Raw genomic sequence first — 20,612 nt, 5'->3', positions numbered from 1 at the left:
ATACATAAAATCAGTTAACAGGAAATAATCAGTCAGAAAAGCTGCCTAAAAGCAGTTTCAAGTCTTTGACTAATCCTCTCCACTGTTTAAAATCAAAGAATGAAGGAAATCAGGACTAAGAGAGACCAGAAAGCCACTCTATAACTGAGGCCGGCACACAGCATCTTTTACACTTCTTTCATTAGTCCGTTTCACTCTTTCTCAACAAGAACTAGTTTCAGACGCCTTTTCAGCTGGAGCAATCCGAATTCATTCAAGTTTTGCTTTAGAACACTCCTGTTGTTCATGTTCTGCCTTCCTTGTCCTCATACGTGATACCCATATCTGTCACACAGAGATGCACAAAGCCCAGACTATGGCACTCAGCAGTTTGTTCAGTACACTGTGATCCCCACGCTCATTTCTGAAGGAGCGGAGCCAGGGCTGCATACGCCAACTGGCCCAGCATCCAAGCAGGACATCCTTGGTGGCAAATCCAGACAGGGAAACATGGTTTGACTCCTTGCTTTTGTATACAAACACTCAGGATACAAACAGGACAGGATATGAAGTAGCATGTCAGACAAATGGCTTTTCAGTGACTTTTGAATGGAACAGTAGATCTCAGTTCCTGAAGTCTACTCATTGGATTTTTCTTCTCTTTTCAAAAATCCTCTTTTAGTTCACTGTCAGGGGCTTGCCTATACCTTACTGTGCCTACTCTCTCTCGGCTCTGCTCTGAGCACAACTGTTCTCCAACACAGCAAGCTATCAACCAGAAATCAAGAGAAATGTGTTCTTGTTGCTCCCTCATACCTGGCCCTTGGAACAATCATCATATTCTGCTTGAATTATTTGTCTCTGAAGAACTGGTGGCCTCAGATTCCTCCACTCATTTATAGATTACATTTTTTCCTCTTAAAATTCAAAGCAGCAGGGACTGAAGTTTCTACTGTGTTCCCACCACTGAAGCGAATCTATACTTCCCTGGCATTTTATTTAATGAAAGATTTGCATGGTATGAAAAAATAGCAGGGTTTTTTTGGTTCATTTTGATATTTTTCTGAAGAAACAACCACTGCAACTGTAGAATTCAAAACCTGGAAAGCAGATATGAGCTGCTAAGGAGGAGCAGCTTCCTCTAATATTTAGCATCCCACTCTTTATGCAAGAATACCCTACATAACTCACTTCAGATTCTGATGAGGCTTCCAGCTCATGCATGCTTTAGTAGTTGTACCACACACCAGTAGGCTATACGTCTGGAGTTTGAGTAAACTCATTGAGACTCCACTCAAATCAGTAATAGACAAGAATTGACTACAAAAAAAAACCAAGAACCCCATATTTCTGCTATAGCCTAGAAGGTACCTCCCATTAATAAACAGGCAAAGTATATATACATGTACAGATATATATACGTGTGCATGTGGGAGGTACTATTCTGGCATAAGTTTTAGAAACTAAAAACTGAAACACATAGAAAGCAGGAAACTGCTCCAAACTAGCAGCAATTTACTGCCAAACAAGATTTTTACATAGGACTGTGCAAGTATCGTAGCCAGGCTTCATCGCTTCTCTTCCTGCGCAGTAAGCAGGGTGCAGACCCTTCTGCTTAGAGCATGCAGCCCCCAGGCCCTGTGCAGGTGGGGACTTGCACACAACACCTCTTATCGTGCAGGTACAAACCTAACAGAATCTCATTCCTCTACTGTTACATATTCCTCCGTTAATGCACAAAAAACAAATTTCAGAGATGTTGTAGAAGTATTAGCACTCCTGCATTTGTAATACTGCCTGCAAAGTTAAGTTTTTACATATATACACAGACTATAAATTCCACTGAATCTGAAACACATAAGACATTATTTTTCTAATCCGTTCTCTTGCCATCTTCTTTATGTCTTTGGGTATATAATTCCCTCGTAAGCCAAATGACCGATAAACTTTACATAAAGGGAAAAGAAGTCATATTTTATTTCTCAGCAGCTCATAACCTTCTGTTTATCACCTTGAAAGTTAAAATAATACTAGAGTCACCTTGAAAATAGTTATTTTATACTAAAATTGCTATTAAAGGCATCTCCAATCAAAGCTGGCAAATGAAGAGTAAGGGCAGATGAATCCTCAAAAAAGCAGTTTTGTGCAAGTAACACCAAAAATAACAAAGACACGTGCTGCATAGAGCTGAAGATTAAATTAACAACTTTTCAGCATTCTCCCTTAATCCTCAATCAGGAGACCTTTGTCCATTATTTTCGTCAAGTTCTGGACCCATGGAAACTTTCCCAGTCAATGTTATACCAGATACACTGGTATATCTCTTCTCATACTGACACTCCCCTGCCCATACCCATAACTTCTTTGAGAACAGAGAATATGGAGAAATGGCATTTCATGATTCCTCTCCATCTCTCCTCTGAAATATATTCTTCCTGAAAACAATGAGAACTTCTTCAGTGGGTATGAAATACTCGTACACACAACATGCACACTTCACACAGATGTCAGTGCTGATTAAAGAAAGATGTGGATAGAGAACTTGCTATAGGATTTCACCATGTCCAAACTTCACACTCGAAATTAATCGGAAATTGATATGCATCTTTTCTCCCTCACTTCTGAAAACATAATAACTCCACCAAAAAGGACAATACGTGATAAAAGGATTGCCTCATCAGGAAATGAGTGCCCTTTTCAGAAGTGCTGTTAAGGAGACCTGCATATAACCAAGCCTTTTTCTTCCAGGTACTCCAAAGCAGATCACCCTTTTGGAGAGGCATCCCAGAATTCTGACAGCATCACAGAACTTCACAGAAGTATGTGCAGGAAATCATGCTGAGTGTCCGGGATTGTGTGTCCTACCCAAAAGCTTCTAAATGCAGCAGAGTTTCCCCAGAAAAACAGACAAGTTTAACAACAGAATATCATAGTACCTAGACACACAACAGACAGGGAGATTTCCAACTAGCTCCTGTCACTGCCTGATGTTTAAACCGCTGGGAAGGAGAGACTTGTTTTTCCTTAAGAAAAGATTTGTATAATGAGTGAAGGCAGAAATTATTCACTTAGCCAAATTTCACTTAAATGCACATTAGAGCAGACAGGTAATACAGCTTTAAATAAGAAGCTTCGCAATGAAAAGAGATTCCTGTCTCTGGTTCCACAGCTGGTGTATCATTAAACAAAAAAAGGATGCTCAAGCCCAAATTACTCCCCATACACACACACACAAAAAAAAACCACATAGGAAATCTTTTTTCATTTCATCCAGAAGTCTCAACCCTTCTGACCAATTCCACCAGCTCAGCTGAAACTTGCTTACACAGCAAATACAAAATAACATAAGCCTAGAAAACAGAAGCAGACTAAGACAGTATGTTTCTCTTCCTCCTTTGAAACTGCAACTCAAATACCATCTGTATTTAACATTTCTTGATTCTACAAATCAAGGTAAGTGCCTAATCCTCAACCATTTCAGCTGCCATCCCACAGTCAACTACAAACTGTTAATTAATGTGCATTTGGGCTAAGGACTGTGACTCTCATTTGCAAACTGATTTAAACAAGATAACTGAAGCAATTTTTGTCCTCTATTCTGTTCCTTCCTCTCCTGAAGGTTAGACCTCTCTTTCTAACAAGACTGCACAAAATGTGCATCTGTTGCTTAAACACTGCCCTCTGCAACTCAACATTTAAACAAACCACTGCAGCCTTTAATTTGCATTTATACAGAAAGCTGTAGCAGCTGAGGATACAAACCCAGACACCCATTCACACTGCGGGACTTCACCTCCAAGCAATGGGGCCAGGCAAACAGGCATGGCAGTAACTGGCATGGTCACCTCACTTTGACACGCTTACAAACATAAATCAAAGCTCTAAGCAGTGAGTAAGAGTGAAATTGGTGGAAATATCTTCTGGTTTGGTCTACTGTACTCTAAGATAATTAAGTGAAATATGGATTCCAGGATAATGGCTTATCACATACACCAGCATCTCCGATTGTTTGCAATGGCCAATACTGAAATTATGATCTCATAGTACACACAATGTTAATGTTGTGTTGTGTCCTGCGTCAGCCAGTCCTGGTGGACCTTCATCTGTCCATCTCCTTTGACCCATGCAACAGCGGCACGGCCCTGCTCCAGCAGGAAGCTGAAAACACCATGTTCGTTCTTTTCTTTCCCCCTGTACAACGGTACTTGCACCCCACCTCATGAACTGCTGGAGTAAAGCAGAACAGAAATATATTGTGGGGACAACTGAGAATTTGTGATGTGGGACACAAGATGCGACAGGATGCTGTAGTGATGCAGGTATGCAGAACTGAGGAAAGCAGTGCAACCCCACCTTGTGCTATAGTCCCCACCAGACCAGGTGTCTCAGCGTAAGTCTTGGTTTCCTAGACAGATCACATCAGCTGGCATCTGAGAAAAGGCAAGTAGTGTTTCTATGAGGGCATTACTCCACCTCTCCACACACCACTCTCACTCAGAATCTCACCGATCTCTTCCACAAATGGTTCAACAGTCTCATGATTTGCAGAGATATATCATGCTAACTTTTTTATTTTGGTACTGGGTTAGTTTGAACAAAGTAGTCATGGCCTCCCAGAGTCAGAATTGGTAAACAAAAATCCTTTTATGTGAAAATAAGGAGAATTTTTAAGGACCCAACAAGGGTTGACTGAAGAGGTTATCTTCAAAATTAATGAAAAGGAAGGAGGCGAAACCTTAGATGATCAGAATTGTGCAGAGGGGTACAAAATCTACCAGAAATAAATGCTCTTGTCCCCGACTACAGGTTCCGCCGTGAATTTGAGGATTAAAATGCTTCTTTAATTCGCTTTCAAACTTCAAGTCTGAACCTTGGAGCTAGAAAATTACAGAGGAAGAAACTTCCTTTCTGTGGCATCTCTGAAGTTCCAGCTCCTCAGCAAAAAAAAAAACAAGTGCAAAGAAGCTACACAAGTGAAATGTTCTAGATACTGACTTTTGTAACAACTTTTTCAAAATTTCACCTTGGATTCAGCTTGGCATTAGACAGTTTTACTTTCCTTGTCAAGACTGGTTTTTTTTCTAGTGAATGCAGGGGCATTCAAATCCCTGTACAGCAGTACATTCAAACCACTGACATTTTCACTTCATTTCTGTCTTTTACACCCTTTGTGCTCAATTTGTGCTTGATTGCAGAACTCAGGCTTGCACTTACTGCTTTAAAAAGTACTTCTGCATAGTGTTGAGAAGGATTTGTTTCAGCAGCTAGCACACAAACAGACTAGGCAAGTACGAAACCAGATGTCCAAGTGTTTGCACTTGGACTTGCCGAGACTTTAGCGTGAGCACAACTGTTCAGACAACTGCCACTGAGTAATTCTGAGACCTAACATAGCTCCTTTGTTTACATTTTTACTACTCCCTGAGAGTATTGGGAAAGTGCTGACTGGCAGCTCCTCAAGGGCCAAGACTTACATTCTATACCTTATGTTCACACAGGACTTTGGCAGGAAAACTCTCCCAGCACAGTCTCTTGCATCCAGCAGAGGTATTCCCAGAAGGAAAAACCGTTAATGCCTCCCATCCCTATGGATTTTTTGTCTGCACACAGAGACTGCTTCTGGTTACGCCTAACAGTCCCCCTGGAATTGAGCTAAGACCACCAATTCATCGAGCGCTAACTGCCAAGGATGTGTCAGCTGGTTGCCAGAAGACTGAACCGAAGAATTAACATTTTTGTTGCACTTTTTCACAAAAAAAAGTCACAAAGTTTATGTGACATCTTTTGCTCTGCTTTTTCTCCTAAAGGAGGTAAGAAATGGAGACAAGGCTCTGTTACTTACTTCACCTGCAACCTTTGGACAACGCATTTTGCCTTTCTGCACCTCAGTTTCTCCATCTGCTAAATACTGGTGCTCTATTTTGAGATGATCCAGACAAAAAAGTACAGCATGAACCAGTATCTTTATTCTTAATGCACTTCAAAACAAAATTTTCTTCTTCTCTAAGTGAAATAGTCTGAAAAGTTTCTTTCCACTGGACTGAGCTGGTTTTTGATACCATGCTGCCCCAGCAGCTCACCCAGAGCCACATTAAAAGAGAACTGATGTCATGCAGCCTTGCCTCCACACACCACCTGGACGTGGTAACTGCTGCCACTGCAATTTCATTCTTGCTTGCTGTTTGCAAATTTCAGTTCCTCTGGTTATGTGCTGTAAAATTTTTGATTCATACTTTACTTTCCAAATATTGTGGCTTTTCTTGTGTAATTGCTTAAGAAAGATGGCCTGTATTGTGCAAAAGGATCTCTTATGACACAGTGCATGCAGAATATAACAGACAAAGCCCATTAAGAGCCTGCCTGTTCTTTCTAGCTTTATTTCACGTCAAGTTGCATATTGTTTTTCAATAGGGAAGAAAACAGAGGTCACAGCAGAAATACCAGATGTGCCTTGCTGTTCACGGTGTTCATGTTCTATAAGCAGAAGGTACTGATACTGCAAGGTGACAGGCACCTGCTAGAACAGGCTGAGCTTTCCCAGCTCCTCCTGGCTTCTGCACTCCACAGGATGAAGTCTGTGGAGGGAGCAGAATCCCCAAAAGGTGCTCTACCAGACACCATGCAAAACAGTATCACCCTATATAATCCTTCTTTTTTGATTTTCCTCTGCTACTTGGTATAACTGCAGAAAACTTCCAGCATCCTTCACCAACAGATCGATCCATAGAGCAAAGTTTCATCAGCTTGATCTGTTCACCATGCCAAAAATCAAGATGAAGCTGAGCACACTTAGAGAAAGAAAGGCTTGCTTAACAGTCAAAAAGAGGAAAACACACATTTCTTCAGGGACTGTTTTGCTCACTGAGTAATTGCCCCATTTGGCAAACAGACAAAAAAACCAACCCAAACCAACAACAAAAATCAAAGTAATAAAAACTGTGCACAATTGTTCATTTATAACAACAGGAACTGCCCACAGCTGATTTTTTCAGAGAACCACCATAGCTGGTGAATAGTGAAAGATTATGTAAGGATGTCATATGTCTTAGGGACCTGTTCTAATTACGGAAGTATTTACTTCAATACAGAAGTACTGATCTGTGCTTCTTTTGGACTCCTTCCATTCATCTAAAACCAATACTCTTTCCAACTGCGTTTAATTCAAAAGCCTGGACTACACTTTCAATTCAGTGGTCCAATTTTGTTTCTAAATGCTTTTTGCTCCTGTTTCCTAACTTCTAAGTGCAGTTATTCTGGCAAATGCTTCTTCTAAGTGTTGAAGGATGAATGTACAGAGGTGAAAAAAAAATATCTACAGTAAGATTATCTGTCCTTGCACAAGGGCTTTGCAATCATTGGAAAGCAAGAACATGGAGGCAACGTCACAGCCAGAAGACTGAATACAGCACAACCCCAGAAGTTCAGTGCTGGCAAAGTTGAAGGCCTACTCAGTAAAAAACCCAGCAAAACAGGTACTGCAACACTCAGTGCACCATATTTCACGTCCCCTGTACCGTTTAACGACTAAGTTAAAATCTCGTGCAGTACTTTCGTCTTGTACAAATAATTTAATTGGTAAATCTCATTTCTCAACTATACCTCCCAAAAATACTCTCTTTGGTCCATATAGCCTGAAAATCATTACTTATTTACCAACAAGTTTTCAGAACACACTCTCTGTTACAGTGGGGATACTGCAACACATGTATCAGACAACGAGGCCCGTGGAAAAGAAATATATGGACCGATTCTTGGTAGATATTTTCAGAGATGTTTATCTTCCCAGCCGCATGGCTGAGGATGCCGAGGAAACTGCATCAATCACGGGACCCAGGGTCCTTCCCCTGGGCAGGGGAACACAAACCAACCAGGGGGGAAGGAGGCTGACCGGGGCAGGGAAACCCCGTACCTCCCCTCAGGGCCCCGCTCCCAGGACCACACAGCAGGGGGAGGGACCCCAACAATTCTCCTCATGTGAACAGACGACTTGTGCCAGCACCGAGGAGGGGACATGTATTTTTAACAGTGGTGGCTTCCCACGTACATTTTTAAGAGCCAACAAAGGAGGTAAACTCTGTGGAAAGTGTCTCCCCAATATGCATCTCTCCTTTTCCTGTTGACGGATCATGCCTCTGACAAACCAACGCTCAAAGCAAACACACTTCTGCAGCTCTCTTTGGAAAACTTCCCCCACTGTTCTGCCCTTATTGTCTTGTCAACACCCTCTCCTCACAAACAGCTGCTTCCCATCTGAACTGATTTCTGAGCACAGTTTTAGTAATACAACAAACAGAACCACCAGCACCCAGAGGGATACAAGCTAAAAAATTATATCCAAGTGCCCAGTGATTATCATTTGAAGCCTTTGATTTTCTCCAATAAAAAGGGAAGTAAATAAAAGAGAAATGATCAAGCACCCTTCATATGAAGGGCCAAAGTACTTTCAGTCTACAATATCTTCAGCTGACAACTGTCAGTGGTGACACCGAGTTAGGTAATTAACATCCAGTTCCTTTTCACACTGCCCTGAAGTAGTCGACAGCCATTCAAACTGTATTTCCTTTCTGTCTCCTCCTCCACAGATTAAACAAAATAAAAGATCTCAAGTAATGATGGCAAGAGTCAGTAATGACAAAGATCTAAGGAAGGCTGACAGAACGTATTTCTAGCACTTCTGGCCTGGCACCTAGAACTTTCATGTAACAACAAAGCATCAGAAATATAACCACCCACATTGACCACCCTCAAGGAAAAGCTAGCACTGGGTCTGGGTATGAGCTCCCATGTACCAGAACCCTGCTTTAGCAATAAATGCCGGAGCCTGGGGTGGAATGTAGGGCCATGCCTCCACTGGTGAGCCCATAAGGCCAGGACACACCCCTGAGCCTTGCAATTCTGGGAGAAAACTGGGAGAATGTTTCCTGGCATGCTCTGACCTGGGCCTTCTAGCATTCTCCCAAACCATTCTCAGGTATGGTGCCAGTTAGGAGAGGCCAAGGACCATTCCCAGTAGGCAGTCTTAATGCAGCTATCCTGCTTTGAGACTCAAGAGTTCAATGGTACAAGACAGGACCAGATCATGCCAGTTGGCCACAGGGCCTAAGAGTAAAGCCTGGCACTGTTTTGTTTACTACATTTGTAGCTTAAGTCTCTTGCTTAACAATACAGGGCATTAACCACTGATCAGCTCTAACAGATAAACTTTGGCATCCATGCCTTCTCCTCTGTGACCTACATATTAAATAGCACACAGCCTACTCATGTATACCTACATTAAGCTTGTCCATTTTTCCCACAACAACATGGATGCTATTTTAAGAATCAGGTTTGCGAGTCCAAAAAACTTTTATAACCTTCTGTTAGTGCCCCTTCATACAAAATGGAAGGGGCTTCTTTAGCCACCTAGTGATGAGGTTAACAGCCAAGACTCCCTGAGGTGATGCATTCAAAGCAGTTGCCAGATTAGACAGAGACTTTGCTGTGTAGCTGAAACCCACCCCCACCTGTCTGAGATAAGAATTTGCATTTTAGTGAGTTCTTATCAGGAGTCTGCCGCCAAAACAAGGCTCTCCACCAGTGACACACACACTTCGAATATCAGGAAACTCCTCTCATTGCCAGCTTCCTCAGCATCCAAAACAATCCCTGAATGCAACCTTTTATGTTTTCCCCTCTTTCCTGACAAGTATTTCCCTCATGTATCCCATTACAGGTTGCTCCAAATTACTCAAGCCATGCTAGAATGCCAGAAGCATGAGCAGGCAAAACTTTCAAGACAAAGGTATTATCACTAATGTGATTTACTGTAAATAAAAGAAGGTGTAAGAGGATATGGATGATGTTGCTAGGCTTTTTTAAAATCTAAACCCATTCTGTCATGTACAAAGGTAGTAAACGTCTGGCAGACATCCAGTAAAATGAGACTCATGGGTTTAAAGCTGTTTCTTAGTAAATTGCTCAGATAAACATCACTCCTTAGTGGCAAGCTCAGCAGTCATGGTCACTGGTGCAAAGGACTGCAGCAACCTCTCTGTAAAAGAGGTGCTCTCAGGCAAGGGGCAAGCACTGTGGCTCTCAAGGATCAGCATTTGCTCATTCTGACACCCTGGGCCAAGACATGTCAGCAGAAAGGATGTGGTTTTGGTATCACTAGTGGCTCTGGTTCACAACTAAACCAGCACCCTGATTTGTGCAAGGCAAACTCCTGGCCCAATCACATCAAGTTTCACACCCAAAACATACTGTCAAACAGCTCCTAATATATGCTTGAGACAGGAGCCCTGGAAATGCTGGTCCTATCACTTAGCTAGTGGCAACTTAACAACTGACAAATCCACAGGGAATATATAATCAGCACTCTGCCTATCCGATTGTTTGCTCCTTCTTTTTTTTGTTAACTGAAAGTGTTTTACTGAGCCAAATAAATTATGATTAGTCTAGAAAGATTTTTAAGGACTAAACAACTGCACCTGTTAAAAAAAAAAAGTGTCCTCATTTTAGATAAGCAAAGTGGTTTGGGAAGCAACAAATTAACCTGTTGGCACAAGAACTGACCACAGCAAAACCAGAAGTACAAAATGAAAGTCAGGTTGAGAATGGTCACAAAATTTATTCTATGAGTCATGAGACATCAGATTAATTGCAACAAGGTATTATTTCTATGGCTGATATGCTTCCGTAAAAATAATTTCAGCAACGGGAGCAGCAGTGAGAATGACCCAGTATCCTCACATGAACCTAAATGTTCCTGTAACTCAGTTCCACAGTCCCATCATCTCAGTAACCATACTCACATTTAAATAATCAGGGTTTAGAAATCTATTGCCCACTCTGCAACTCAAAGATACATGACATAAAATTGTCACTGTTTCCAGAACTGTAGGAAGTGACATTGCCAGCCAGTTTGTAACAAGTTCTTGTGCTGATAACACTGGGTGAAAGGGCAGACAGGCCTAAGGCATAAGCCTCACAATGCCAGAACAGTCAATATCTGTCTTTCTGTCCATGGGTTTGAAGGGGCCTATCAGAGCAACATTCAGCTTTGGGCAATCAGTGTCTCATGGCCTGACATATGGCATTCAGCTGTGTAAGCAAGGAGGAAGACTCATTAGGAAGAGTGAAGGAACTGTTTTCTCATCACAGAGCTGTTTTCTCTTACTCTGCTCTTGAGATCTGCAGTTCAAAGGGAGCCAAGGTCTCTTCAGATGAGTGGAATCTACAGAAGGTGAAGGTGACATGCAGAAGTCAGATGTTTTAACCAGACAGCCACCCTAAGGTTCTGTCCCAGTACAGATCCACTGCAGTTCTCTATTTCTGTTACAGCTTGATTCAATCACACCTGCAGAGGTAGTGTGAAAGCTTTAATCACATCTGACTGGGTAATTAGGCAGGACTCTTCATCCGCAGTAATATCTAAATCCAAGATTTTGGTCAGATTTCAGGCATGCTGTTGGTGCAATTCCCAGACCAAGCCTCATTCTACGATACAGAAGGGAAAAGCAGTCAAAGGTAGTGTTCAGTCCGGATGAGATGGCTTTGCATGAACTGCACTGCTCCACAAGGAAGTCTTTGTAGCTGACTGAGAAACGACATGGTTGCTTATTTTAAATCTTTTCTTGTCTCTAGATGTACTCACTCCTGGTAACCAGGACAAGCTGCCATTTGCACAGGAATTGCAAGCATCATCAAAATCAAAAGATACATCACCATTTACATCCTAAACCACACCACAACTGTGCAAGGCCTTTACCATTGCAGGCTGGAAATCCATTTGGGGAGACAAAAACAGAAAAGGGATTCTACAGCTGGAAAGAAGAAATTCACACAGTCCCTTTATATTTTCTTGCAAGTGCCTGAAGCAAACAACAGGCAGGCAACAGAAATAAGTAATTTCTTGAAAGCTTCATCTGTCACAGACTCATCTGGGTGCCCAAAGGCAAACACTGCACTTGGGAGATCCTGCTTTTTCAAGTCTCAGATACCCTCTGTGGCGGATGCCTCTGGGACTGCCAGGATGTACACATTGGAAAGCTGGCCTGCAAACACATCACTCTCTTCCCCATAGGGGGGTTCAGTGTTGCACTTGCAGGGTACCCCCCAGAAGTCTGAATGCTAGACTGCTCCCATAAATGCTTTATGCCAACACCTAGTCACAGTTGCTGGTATGAGCAATGAGTTGTCCTCAAATGCAGGTACAAGGCTCTCCTGCGACAATAATACTCTGTATACTCTACAAAACCTGTGAAGTAATCCACTCCCTCACTTGGTACTGCTAAAACCTTGGAAATGTCTTGCACCTGGTGTTTTGGGCACTAGAGTTCAGGACATACATTAGAGAATCCAGATAACAGCACAGGAACTACAGAAGTAAAATTAAATAGTTTTTGAGAAAGAAAAGTTAAACAATTTGACAATATAGCATAATCTGAAGCAAAATGTGAAAACATTCTTGAAATATTTATGGGATTGATGCAAAGAAATAAACAGCACTGCAAAAAAGATTAGACATTATGTTAGGCATTAAGAAGACCTTTCTAATACTAACAACATCTAAACAACAAGGGTAAACCATCAGAAATGAAGATCTTTTCCTATCAGAACAGGATGGGATGGTTTGTCAAGATTCTCTCCAAGGCTTTGTTTCATGATTCTACAATACAATGTAAAATTGAAGAATCACATTTCCCATCCCTGCAAACCAGTACTCCTGCCTAGGGCAGAAATACTGTGTGAACTGGGGAGTGGAAAATTATCAAAACTTTTAAACTATTTTGCTTCCTATATTTAGGGACAAACAAGCTCTCATAATGGGTATCAGTCTGCTTCCTGCAAACATCAGCCCGAAATGTTGTAAAATCAAACATGCATTCAGCTATATACCAAGCAACTCTAATACTCTGCTCTCTGGGATGCTTGGCTCACTTTTTGATCCCCATGCCCTTTCCTGCCAGAGCCCAGGGTCTCTGTCCCTCCTTTCCCTCAGCTCCCAGAGTGCTATTGCAAGGGAGTTTTGTTGCAGAGGCACCAGCATGGCTCTGGGAAAGCCCAGGGAAGCCAAGCACTCCCTCCTCCCTCAGAGATCATGGCACATATTCAAACAACAACTGGCATGCCTGAAATGAGAGGGAGGGACAAACGGCAAAAGGATCACAGCACAGCAACCAAGAGGAGGGAGAGATGCAGAGCCAGAACGAGGTCAGACACCTCATTCCAAAGGATGTAATAAGACCAAAGTAGGTCTGAGATAAAGGGTAACAGGAGTCAGATGCACACCAAGCTGGAATGAGTTAAGGGAAGCAAAGAGAAAGTAGTTTTAATTCTCACCTGTATGGCAGTAAACTGGTGAAACTACACAGGGGATTTATTGATATTTTCTCACCATGGAAGTTCTGTGAGAGTACAAAAAGAATGAACACCTTCATTCATACAAAAAACCTGTTGTACTCCTACATAACTCTGATTTGTAAAGCCTCACTACAAAAGGCATGGGCTCAGCACACTATTTTCAAAGCGACCCACTAAGCTCATACATCTCAGAGCAGGAGAGAACCTGGGTAATCTGGATCCTACAGCCCTGATCGTAGACCTGTGACTGTAAACTGGGCTCTCTAGACCACAGGCTCAGAAGAATAAATATTTTCTGAGCTTTCTCTTTGCTTTGTTTTGCTTTTCAGTTTTTCACTTTTGCTTCATTTTTCTACATCCAGACTGTTTTCTTCACTTTCTTTTTTTGTATCCAGGGCAAAAGAACCTTTTAGTCTATTTGCATTTCAGCCATTAGCAGCTAATTTTGCACTACACTTGGTCTAAACAGAAAACTCTATGAGCAGAATTGCCAACCCTAAATTCAAGAGTCATAACAAAAGCCCCTAAAAACCCAGGAGCATTTTTGTTTTGCTAATGTTCTATCTTCAATTCATGTTTTACAACCAGAAGGGCTACAAATATGTCATTTTAAATAAAAGCTGTGATATTCCTCAATTTATATATATCAGGAACCAGGCTTTTAAAAAAAAAAGCTCCATGACTTTAAAACTAAACAGAAGAACATCTTGATCATTTGCAGTCCTAACAACTGGCTATAGGTGACCAACTGACCCAAAATAACAGAACAGCAAAGCCAATTTAGATCACTTCCAAACAATTTCCTTTCCCATCTCCTTCCTCTCCCCCAAATGTTCTTTTAGCTGTCTTGTAATAAGGGAGCAACATTACCCAAAGCATATGGTACACCTTCCAGAATCAGCGTGTATCTGTATCTACTGAGGGTGAACAGGCAGAGAACAGGGTAGGACAGGAAACCACAGCTCACAGCTGAGACAAATGGTCTGTTTGCTACTCTATTAGAGCACCAGAGCCTCATCTTGGATGCAAACAAGATCGTGAAATAGAAAGGGAATGAGGAGAAAAAAAAAAAAAGGCCTGTGATGCTTATCATGTTTCAAGATGGGTGGAGTGCAAAATCCAGAGATAGATCATTTACAACTACAAAGCAAGCAAGAAAGGGGAGCAAAACATAAATATTTTGAGTCTGTAGGATGTGGGCTAATTTATCTGATGGCACGTGTCCTAATGTAACACTTATACAATTGATAGGACTGAGGACGACTTCTAGTTTTCATATAAAAATACAGGAATGCATGATACTAAAACCTAAAAATAATACTGGTACAATTACTTATCCAATTTGATACCTATCTGGTAAGAACAATTCACCTTTCCTACTGCTTTCATGCCTGCACAGAACAAACAGCAATTGCTCAAGCTAAAAGTACATCCTGTCACTCTGACATTGAAATAACAAGCTGGTGGTTTGTCTTTGGAAAGATGAAAGAGACATATTTATATACAACGTAGAGAACATTTTGGCTTTATAGATTTGCAATTATCTAAGCTGTGGGAGCTGCATGTGCAGGTTTGAACTGAGTGTTCAATGAAATAAAAGAATGGGGGGGGGGAAAGTGATGCAACAAAATACCTACCACTGCAGTCTCGTGTATTGGATGACTACTGCTCCAACATTTCCACATGTAATTCATATGATTAAATCTACAAACTGGGAAGAACAAACTTTAAAAAACTGACAGCTAACTGCTGTGTATTCACTATTCAATCTATTTTTAGAACGATGGTCAATGAGTATGTCTGAAATTGCTCAGGGCTCCTGTGTCTCCTTACTTGAGAGCTGGTCTTTAGTCACTGAAATATTAGTGTTAGATTTGACTGGGATTCTGTGGAATGACCATGCAGCAGTCAAACACACCACAACCTTTCTTTTCTCAACAAACTGTGCATGACTTCTCCATACCAACTAACACTATAAGCAAGAACAGCTAGCTAGCGCTGGGTAAGCCTGGGGGCTGCACCCTGCAGATACTGCACCTCAGTAGTGCGCTGGCAGCCCCACATTCTGCACAGGACTGCACGCCACCAGACAGATCCTGGCATTTATCCAACTGGTCACTAACTAAATTATCACCCGGTTTGATTCTGTCACACAAAAAAAGAAATATTTACAGAATTACGTAAGACAATATAAACATTTCTGTACACGTTACAGAGTTAAAAGAGGCCAAAGAATTAATTGAACCTTAAAGTCTGGAGACTGAAAATCCTTATGGTTTATGATCACACCAGAGACTTACAACAGAATTATCTGCCTTTATGTCTTTGAAGTTTATCTTACTCCTGAAACTTTTACTAAAGTTCCATTAGGTTCTGACAATTTTCCACTTTGCTTCTTCTGTGATCAGTAGCTCTTTAATGATGTTAGCAGCAGTACATTTCCATCTGCTACATGAAGTTCTCCCTGCTGCTTAAAAAGTTTGGCTGTGTAACGAGCCTCTACTAGTACAGCTAGTAACACAGCTGCATAACTGCAATATTGTCTATTAGTACTCCTGTGCTACACAGCATTTCTTCAAGGACGATGCCATAATTTGCAATAATATCATCCCTGCCTAACAAAATAGCAAATAGGACAGGACACAATATGGCATGTGTATATTCATAACTAAATCATTAACTTCAGGTCATCAGCTGTGAGCTGGTAGAAGAGTTTTCCCCCCTCTCCTTCCTTATTTTGAAGAAATATCTAGGACAACTAGGACTATTGAAATGATGGCATACATGTAGTATCGTATCTGTATTATATTACAATTTAATGTAAAATCCAGACTCTGTTTTAAAAAACAGCTATATCCCTTGCAATTGATCATCTCACCTTGTAAGGAACAAACCACAGGGTAAAGCTATTGGGTTTCATTCTCCCCATAGTTATGATACATTATACTATAATAGATAATACACATATAATGTATATATTATATATATACACACACATATAATAAAAATATCAACAGGAGTACCAGAAACTAAATACGAGCAAAATACGAGAAACGCCTTCTCATGTCCAAAATTAAATGGAATAAAATTATTACAAATCATATACAAAGTGAAAAATGATGGGACACCTAAGGTAAGTTTGCAGATATAATTCCATTTGTCAAAATTACTTTAGGTATAAAACATAACCAATTCTAGAGACTAAATTTTATTTAAATACGTAAACATCTGTAGCATTTTCATTAAATGAGTACAAAACTCACAGCAAAATATTCTTAAAAGTGACTAACACAATTTTTATTGTTAGAAAATAGAACTCCATGTTCTACAACTTTAATGATATTCACTTTATTAGTTAATGAAAGCAAAATATGGACCACAATCTTTTAGGCAAAGCAAGTAAGGACTATGTCCTCATGCTAATAATGAACTTATTTTCCCCTGCAGCTTAGTGGGAAAACGTTTCTAAGCATAGAAAAAGAAAAGAAAAAGGAAACCTTTCCTTAAATATGATCGTATATTCATCTCCTAAAACAGATTAAAATACTGTAAGTAAATTGAAGTTACTTTGATTTATTTGCAAATGCATAGTATTAAATACTTACAAGATTTTAAATACTTAAGAGATTCTTTTACATTACCAGGGAACACAGGAAGCTGCTGCTAGCAAGCAACTTCAGTGCTGTGAATAAACCCATAGAATTTAGCTGTTTGCTTTTTGAAACATTGTTTATTGAGAACACTTAATGAGTACTAGGGCTTCAATAGCAAATATTTAACCAAGAGCACAGATTCCCTCACATAAGTACAACTGTCCCAGCCTACTTGGAGAAAACTCATTATGGTGATAGAAAGATATGAAATTTAGTCTTCCTTTATTTAACCCAAGCTGTTGAAGTTTCTTAAGCAAAGGAACCCATAACCCACATCTCTCTCATCTCCTTTTTGACAGGAACAAGTTTCCAGAAGATCTGGGTACTGCAGTTCTCCTGCACAGAACTGCAGTCTTTCAGTGCAGCCAAAATTACTTCTGGATCAATTGTACTGGACCATTTCAGTACAATTCACATTATGGAAAAAACAACTAACCTTGCCCAATCACACTGGAGCGTTAACCTGGCGCGTTACCCCAGGAAGTAGAACAGTCTACGTTTATTTTGCACTGGGTAAGTGCTGCTCATGCAGAACGTGAGCTGGGGAGACAGAGACCCATAGGGCAGGAGGGGTGGTTCCTGTGCAGCGATGCCAGCATGCTCAGGAAAGCCAACAAATGGGAGTTATGTGGCCTGCATTTGTGAGGCCAAGCAGAGTTGAGAATAGAGTCCCAGGGCTACAGCAGTACTTTCATTAGTGTCATAAGGCAAAATGTTAGGCCTATAACTGCATCGAATCTCAGTGAAGATATAGATGGTATTATCCTTGCATGTTGTGTCAGCTGTCCAATGTGGGAGGCGGGGCAGAGCTCATTCTTGTGGGCTGTCTTGTTAGAAGGATTAACTTACGGCCATCCGCATAATTTATGCAGGAAATATTTCATACTCCAAATTTTATTTTAAAAAATTTCATCCCACTACTGCTCTTTTACCCTCAGACACTGCAGTAGATCCTCATTCTCCTTTCTCTGGGGCTAACACCATTCAGCTATCCAAATGCAGTTGTACAGAGATTCAGTACATAAGATGTAGGTCAATGACTGAAGAAACTAACATTATTTAGGACAGCACATGAATATTTGACATGTGCATAAAGTTAAGCCTGTGTATGAATGCTGCTCTAAACTAAGGCCCAGAGATAAGAAAGATCCTATCCCTCAGTGCTTTATTCAAACATAATTAACAAAACACAAATTCTGTAAGGGCGTAAAGCTGCACTTCCAGAACCAACCCGCAAGATTATACTATAGCCACTCTACACCCGGTAACAAAGTGCCTCGGAAGGACTCTGACTGCCAGCAGTGCCAGCCAAGACCTCAGCGAGTGCACTCAGTCAGGATATTCTCCTGCCATTACCTAGGGCATATTACTCACTACTGTTCTAATGAAAACTGCCAAGTTAATGAATACAAATAAATAAAAGACCTGATTTGTTTTTTTAATATATGAAAATCCCATTTAGCTGACACTGTGAATACGTTTAGCTTTAAGAACTGAAATTAAAAATATATAGCTTGAATCTACATTCTAGCCTGCAGCTAACAAAATCTCAAATTCAGTACTTAGGACAGAGGAGTTTTCTGAGGGATTTTTGCTTTGTTTTGTCTGTAGGGTGGGGCACTTCTACAACTTACAGCTTTTATAAGAACCTCCTCGCACTGAGACAGAACCACAGTTCTAAATTAAACTAACTGGCACTTCAGTTGGAAAACTCAAATTAAAGGTTCTGAGTTCAACTACTGGAGAGAGAAGAGGAGGGTTGAAGTAGAGACCAGTTCATAAAGCAACCACATCCTTGTCATTTATCTTTTATGGTAGACAGTTTGCCACTTGGGTGAAAAACACTGAAGACAAACTGATTTTAAAAGACAAACAAAAATCTTGCCAGAAGGACAGGTCAAAAGGGGCCCAGGGTCTAAGCCCATTCAGATGAAACCAGAGTTTAGTTTTTATCTAGGAAAACACCAGAAAGAATTTCTGCCCTGACCAATCTTTTAGAAATCTCTGCAGAGACTTCCTTTGCTTTGATTCTTGATCTCTGTGTGATCACTAGTTTATTCTTCTTCCTTTTTTTATTATGATATATCTGTTATCTAGTAACTTTTACTGCAGACTCTTCTAGTTATTTGCAGGAGTGTGGTGGTACACAGATGAATTCCACATTTAGAGCCTACATAGGAAAATGGAAATATCCAGATGGATTTTTTTCTTCTGAACTAGCCCGTGGATAATTTCAGAGGCAGGTATAATTGTTTCCACATGCACAGACACACCCAGCACAATCACAAATTTATGTTTACCATTAAACAAAGATATATATACAGTATTTATTTATAAATAAGTGGCAGCAAGGGTAGATTTTCCAAGTGGATGTAAAAGCAACTTGTAAACAACAACCAAAGAGCAGATCCATTCCCGGGTCCGTTCCGGCCACCCCGTGGGGCCGGGAACGCTGCGGGGCCGACGCTGCCCGCGCTCCGCGGCGGGGGCGAGAGAACCGCGGCTCTGCCGGCCCCGCGCTCTCAAGCGCTCGTCCCCCGCTCGTCCCCCGCTCGTCCCCCGCCCCGCGGCCTCTCGAACAGAAACTCCCTCTCGGCCGTGCGGACCCGGGCACGGGCACTTCCACAAGCTGTGCCCCCGCGCTGCCCCGCCGCCCTCGCAGCCCCCGGCCCGCCGGGAGGAGCCGCTCCGGGCCGTCCGCCCGGCCCCGCGATGCCCCCGAGGGCGCTCCCCAGCCCCGCGGTGCCACTCACCGACTGCAGGAAGCGGAGGGTCCCCACGTAGTCGCGCTCAGTGCTGAGGATCTCGTTGAGGACGCAAAGGCGGAGGCGCAGCTGGCGGTCGGTGTCCTTGGGGCAGCCGGCGGGCTCGGCGGCGCTGGGGGCGCCGGGCGGCGGCGGCGGCTCCATGGTGGCGAGGCGGGCCGGGCGCTCCGCTCCCCGCTCCCTCAGGAGCCCCCCATGGCCCCCTCGGCCCTGCCTCGCCCGCGAGTGGAGGCGTTACAGAAGCCGGGCGCTGAGCGAAGCCCGGCTGCGGGACATACCGGGCTAGCGGCGCGGCACCGCTGAATAGAGCGCGAAGGGAAGTCCCGGGGGCAGGGAGGGGAGCGAGGGGAAGGAGGGACGGGGCGGGCACAGGCGGCGAAGCCCGGCCCCGGGGGCCTATCCGGGCCGGCGGAAGGCAGCGGGGCGGGGCGAGAGCGACGGGCGTGCGGCCTCCTCATCTCCTGGTCCCGCACGCTCTCACAGGCGCGGGTGCTGCTCGCGCGCAGCCCCTCACACACGCAGACACAGACACCGCCTCGCACCCGCACTCCCTTATCCCCCTCCAACATACACTCCCCTCACGCCCCTTGCGCGGCAGACCCCCACGTTCCGCGCCTCTCGCCTCCTTGCTCTCCTCCCGTTGCGTTGCTGCACAGCCCGCACAGCGCAGCCACGCAGCACAGCCGGGCGCTGGACTCGCCCCCGCGCCACACGAACACGGACAGGGCGATGAACGCACCACGGCTTCCTGCACGAACAGGGATTTGCCCCCAACCCTACAGGTCCCCCGCCCTGCCCATCACTTAAGGGGTGGGTGGTCACGCAGACGCCTCATACACTCAGTTGTCACACAGGAATGCACACACCAGAA

At 42.7% G+C, this 20,612-nt stretch overlaps 1 protein-coding gene across 3 annotated transcripts in view; it reads right to left on the bottom strand.

Moving 5' to 3' along the window:
- PREX1 (phosphatidylinositol-3,4,5-trisphosphate dependent Rac exchange factor 1) overlaps window positions 1-20,079 on the bottom strand; it is a 144,680-nt gene extending 124,601 nt beyond the window's left edge. For all 3 annotated transcript variants that reach the window (XM_039563286.1, XM_039563288.1, XM_039563289.1), the window contains exon 1: window positions 19,730-20,079. In XM_039563286.1, coding sequence (XP_039419220.1) covers window positions 19,730-19,885 — 156 coding nt within the window. In that variant the 5' untranslated portion in view covers window positions 19,886-20,079. The remainder of the gene's footprint in view (window positions 1-19,729) is intronic.
- Between the last annotated feature and the right edge of the window lie 533 nt (window positions 20,080-20,612).

The sequence above is a fragment of the Corvus cornix genome, chromosome 20, assembly GCF_000738735.6.
Source record: "Corvus cornix cornix isolate S_Up_H32 chromosome 20, ASM73873v5, whole genome shotgun sequence".
Classification (NCBI taxonomy): domain Eukaryota; kingdom Metazoa; phylum Chordata; class Aves; order Passeriformes; family Corvidae; genus Corvus; species Corvus cornix.
This window is presented reverse-complemented; position numbering and strand designations above follow the sequence as displayed.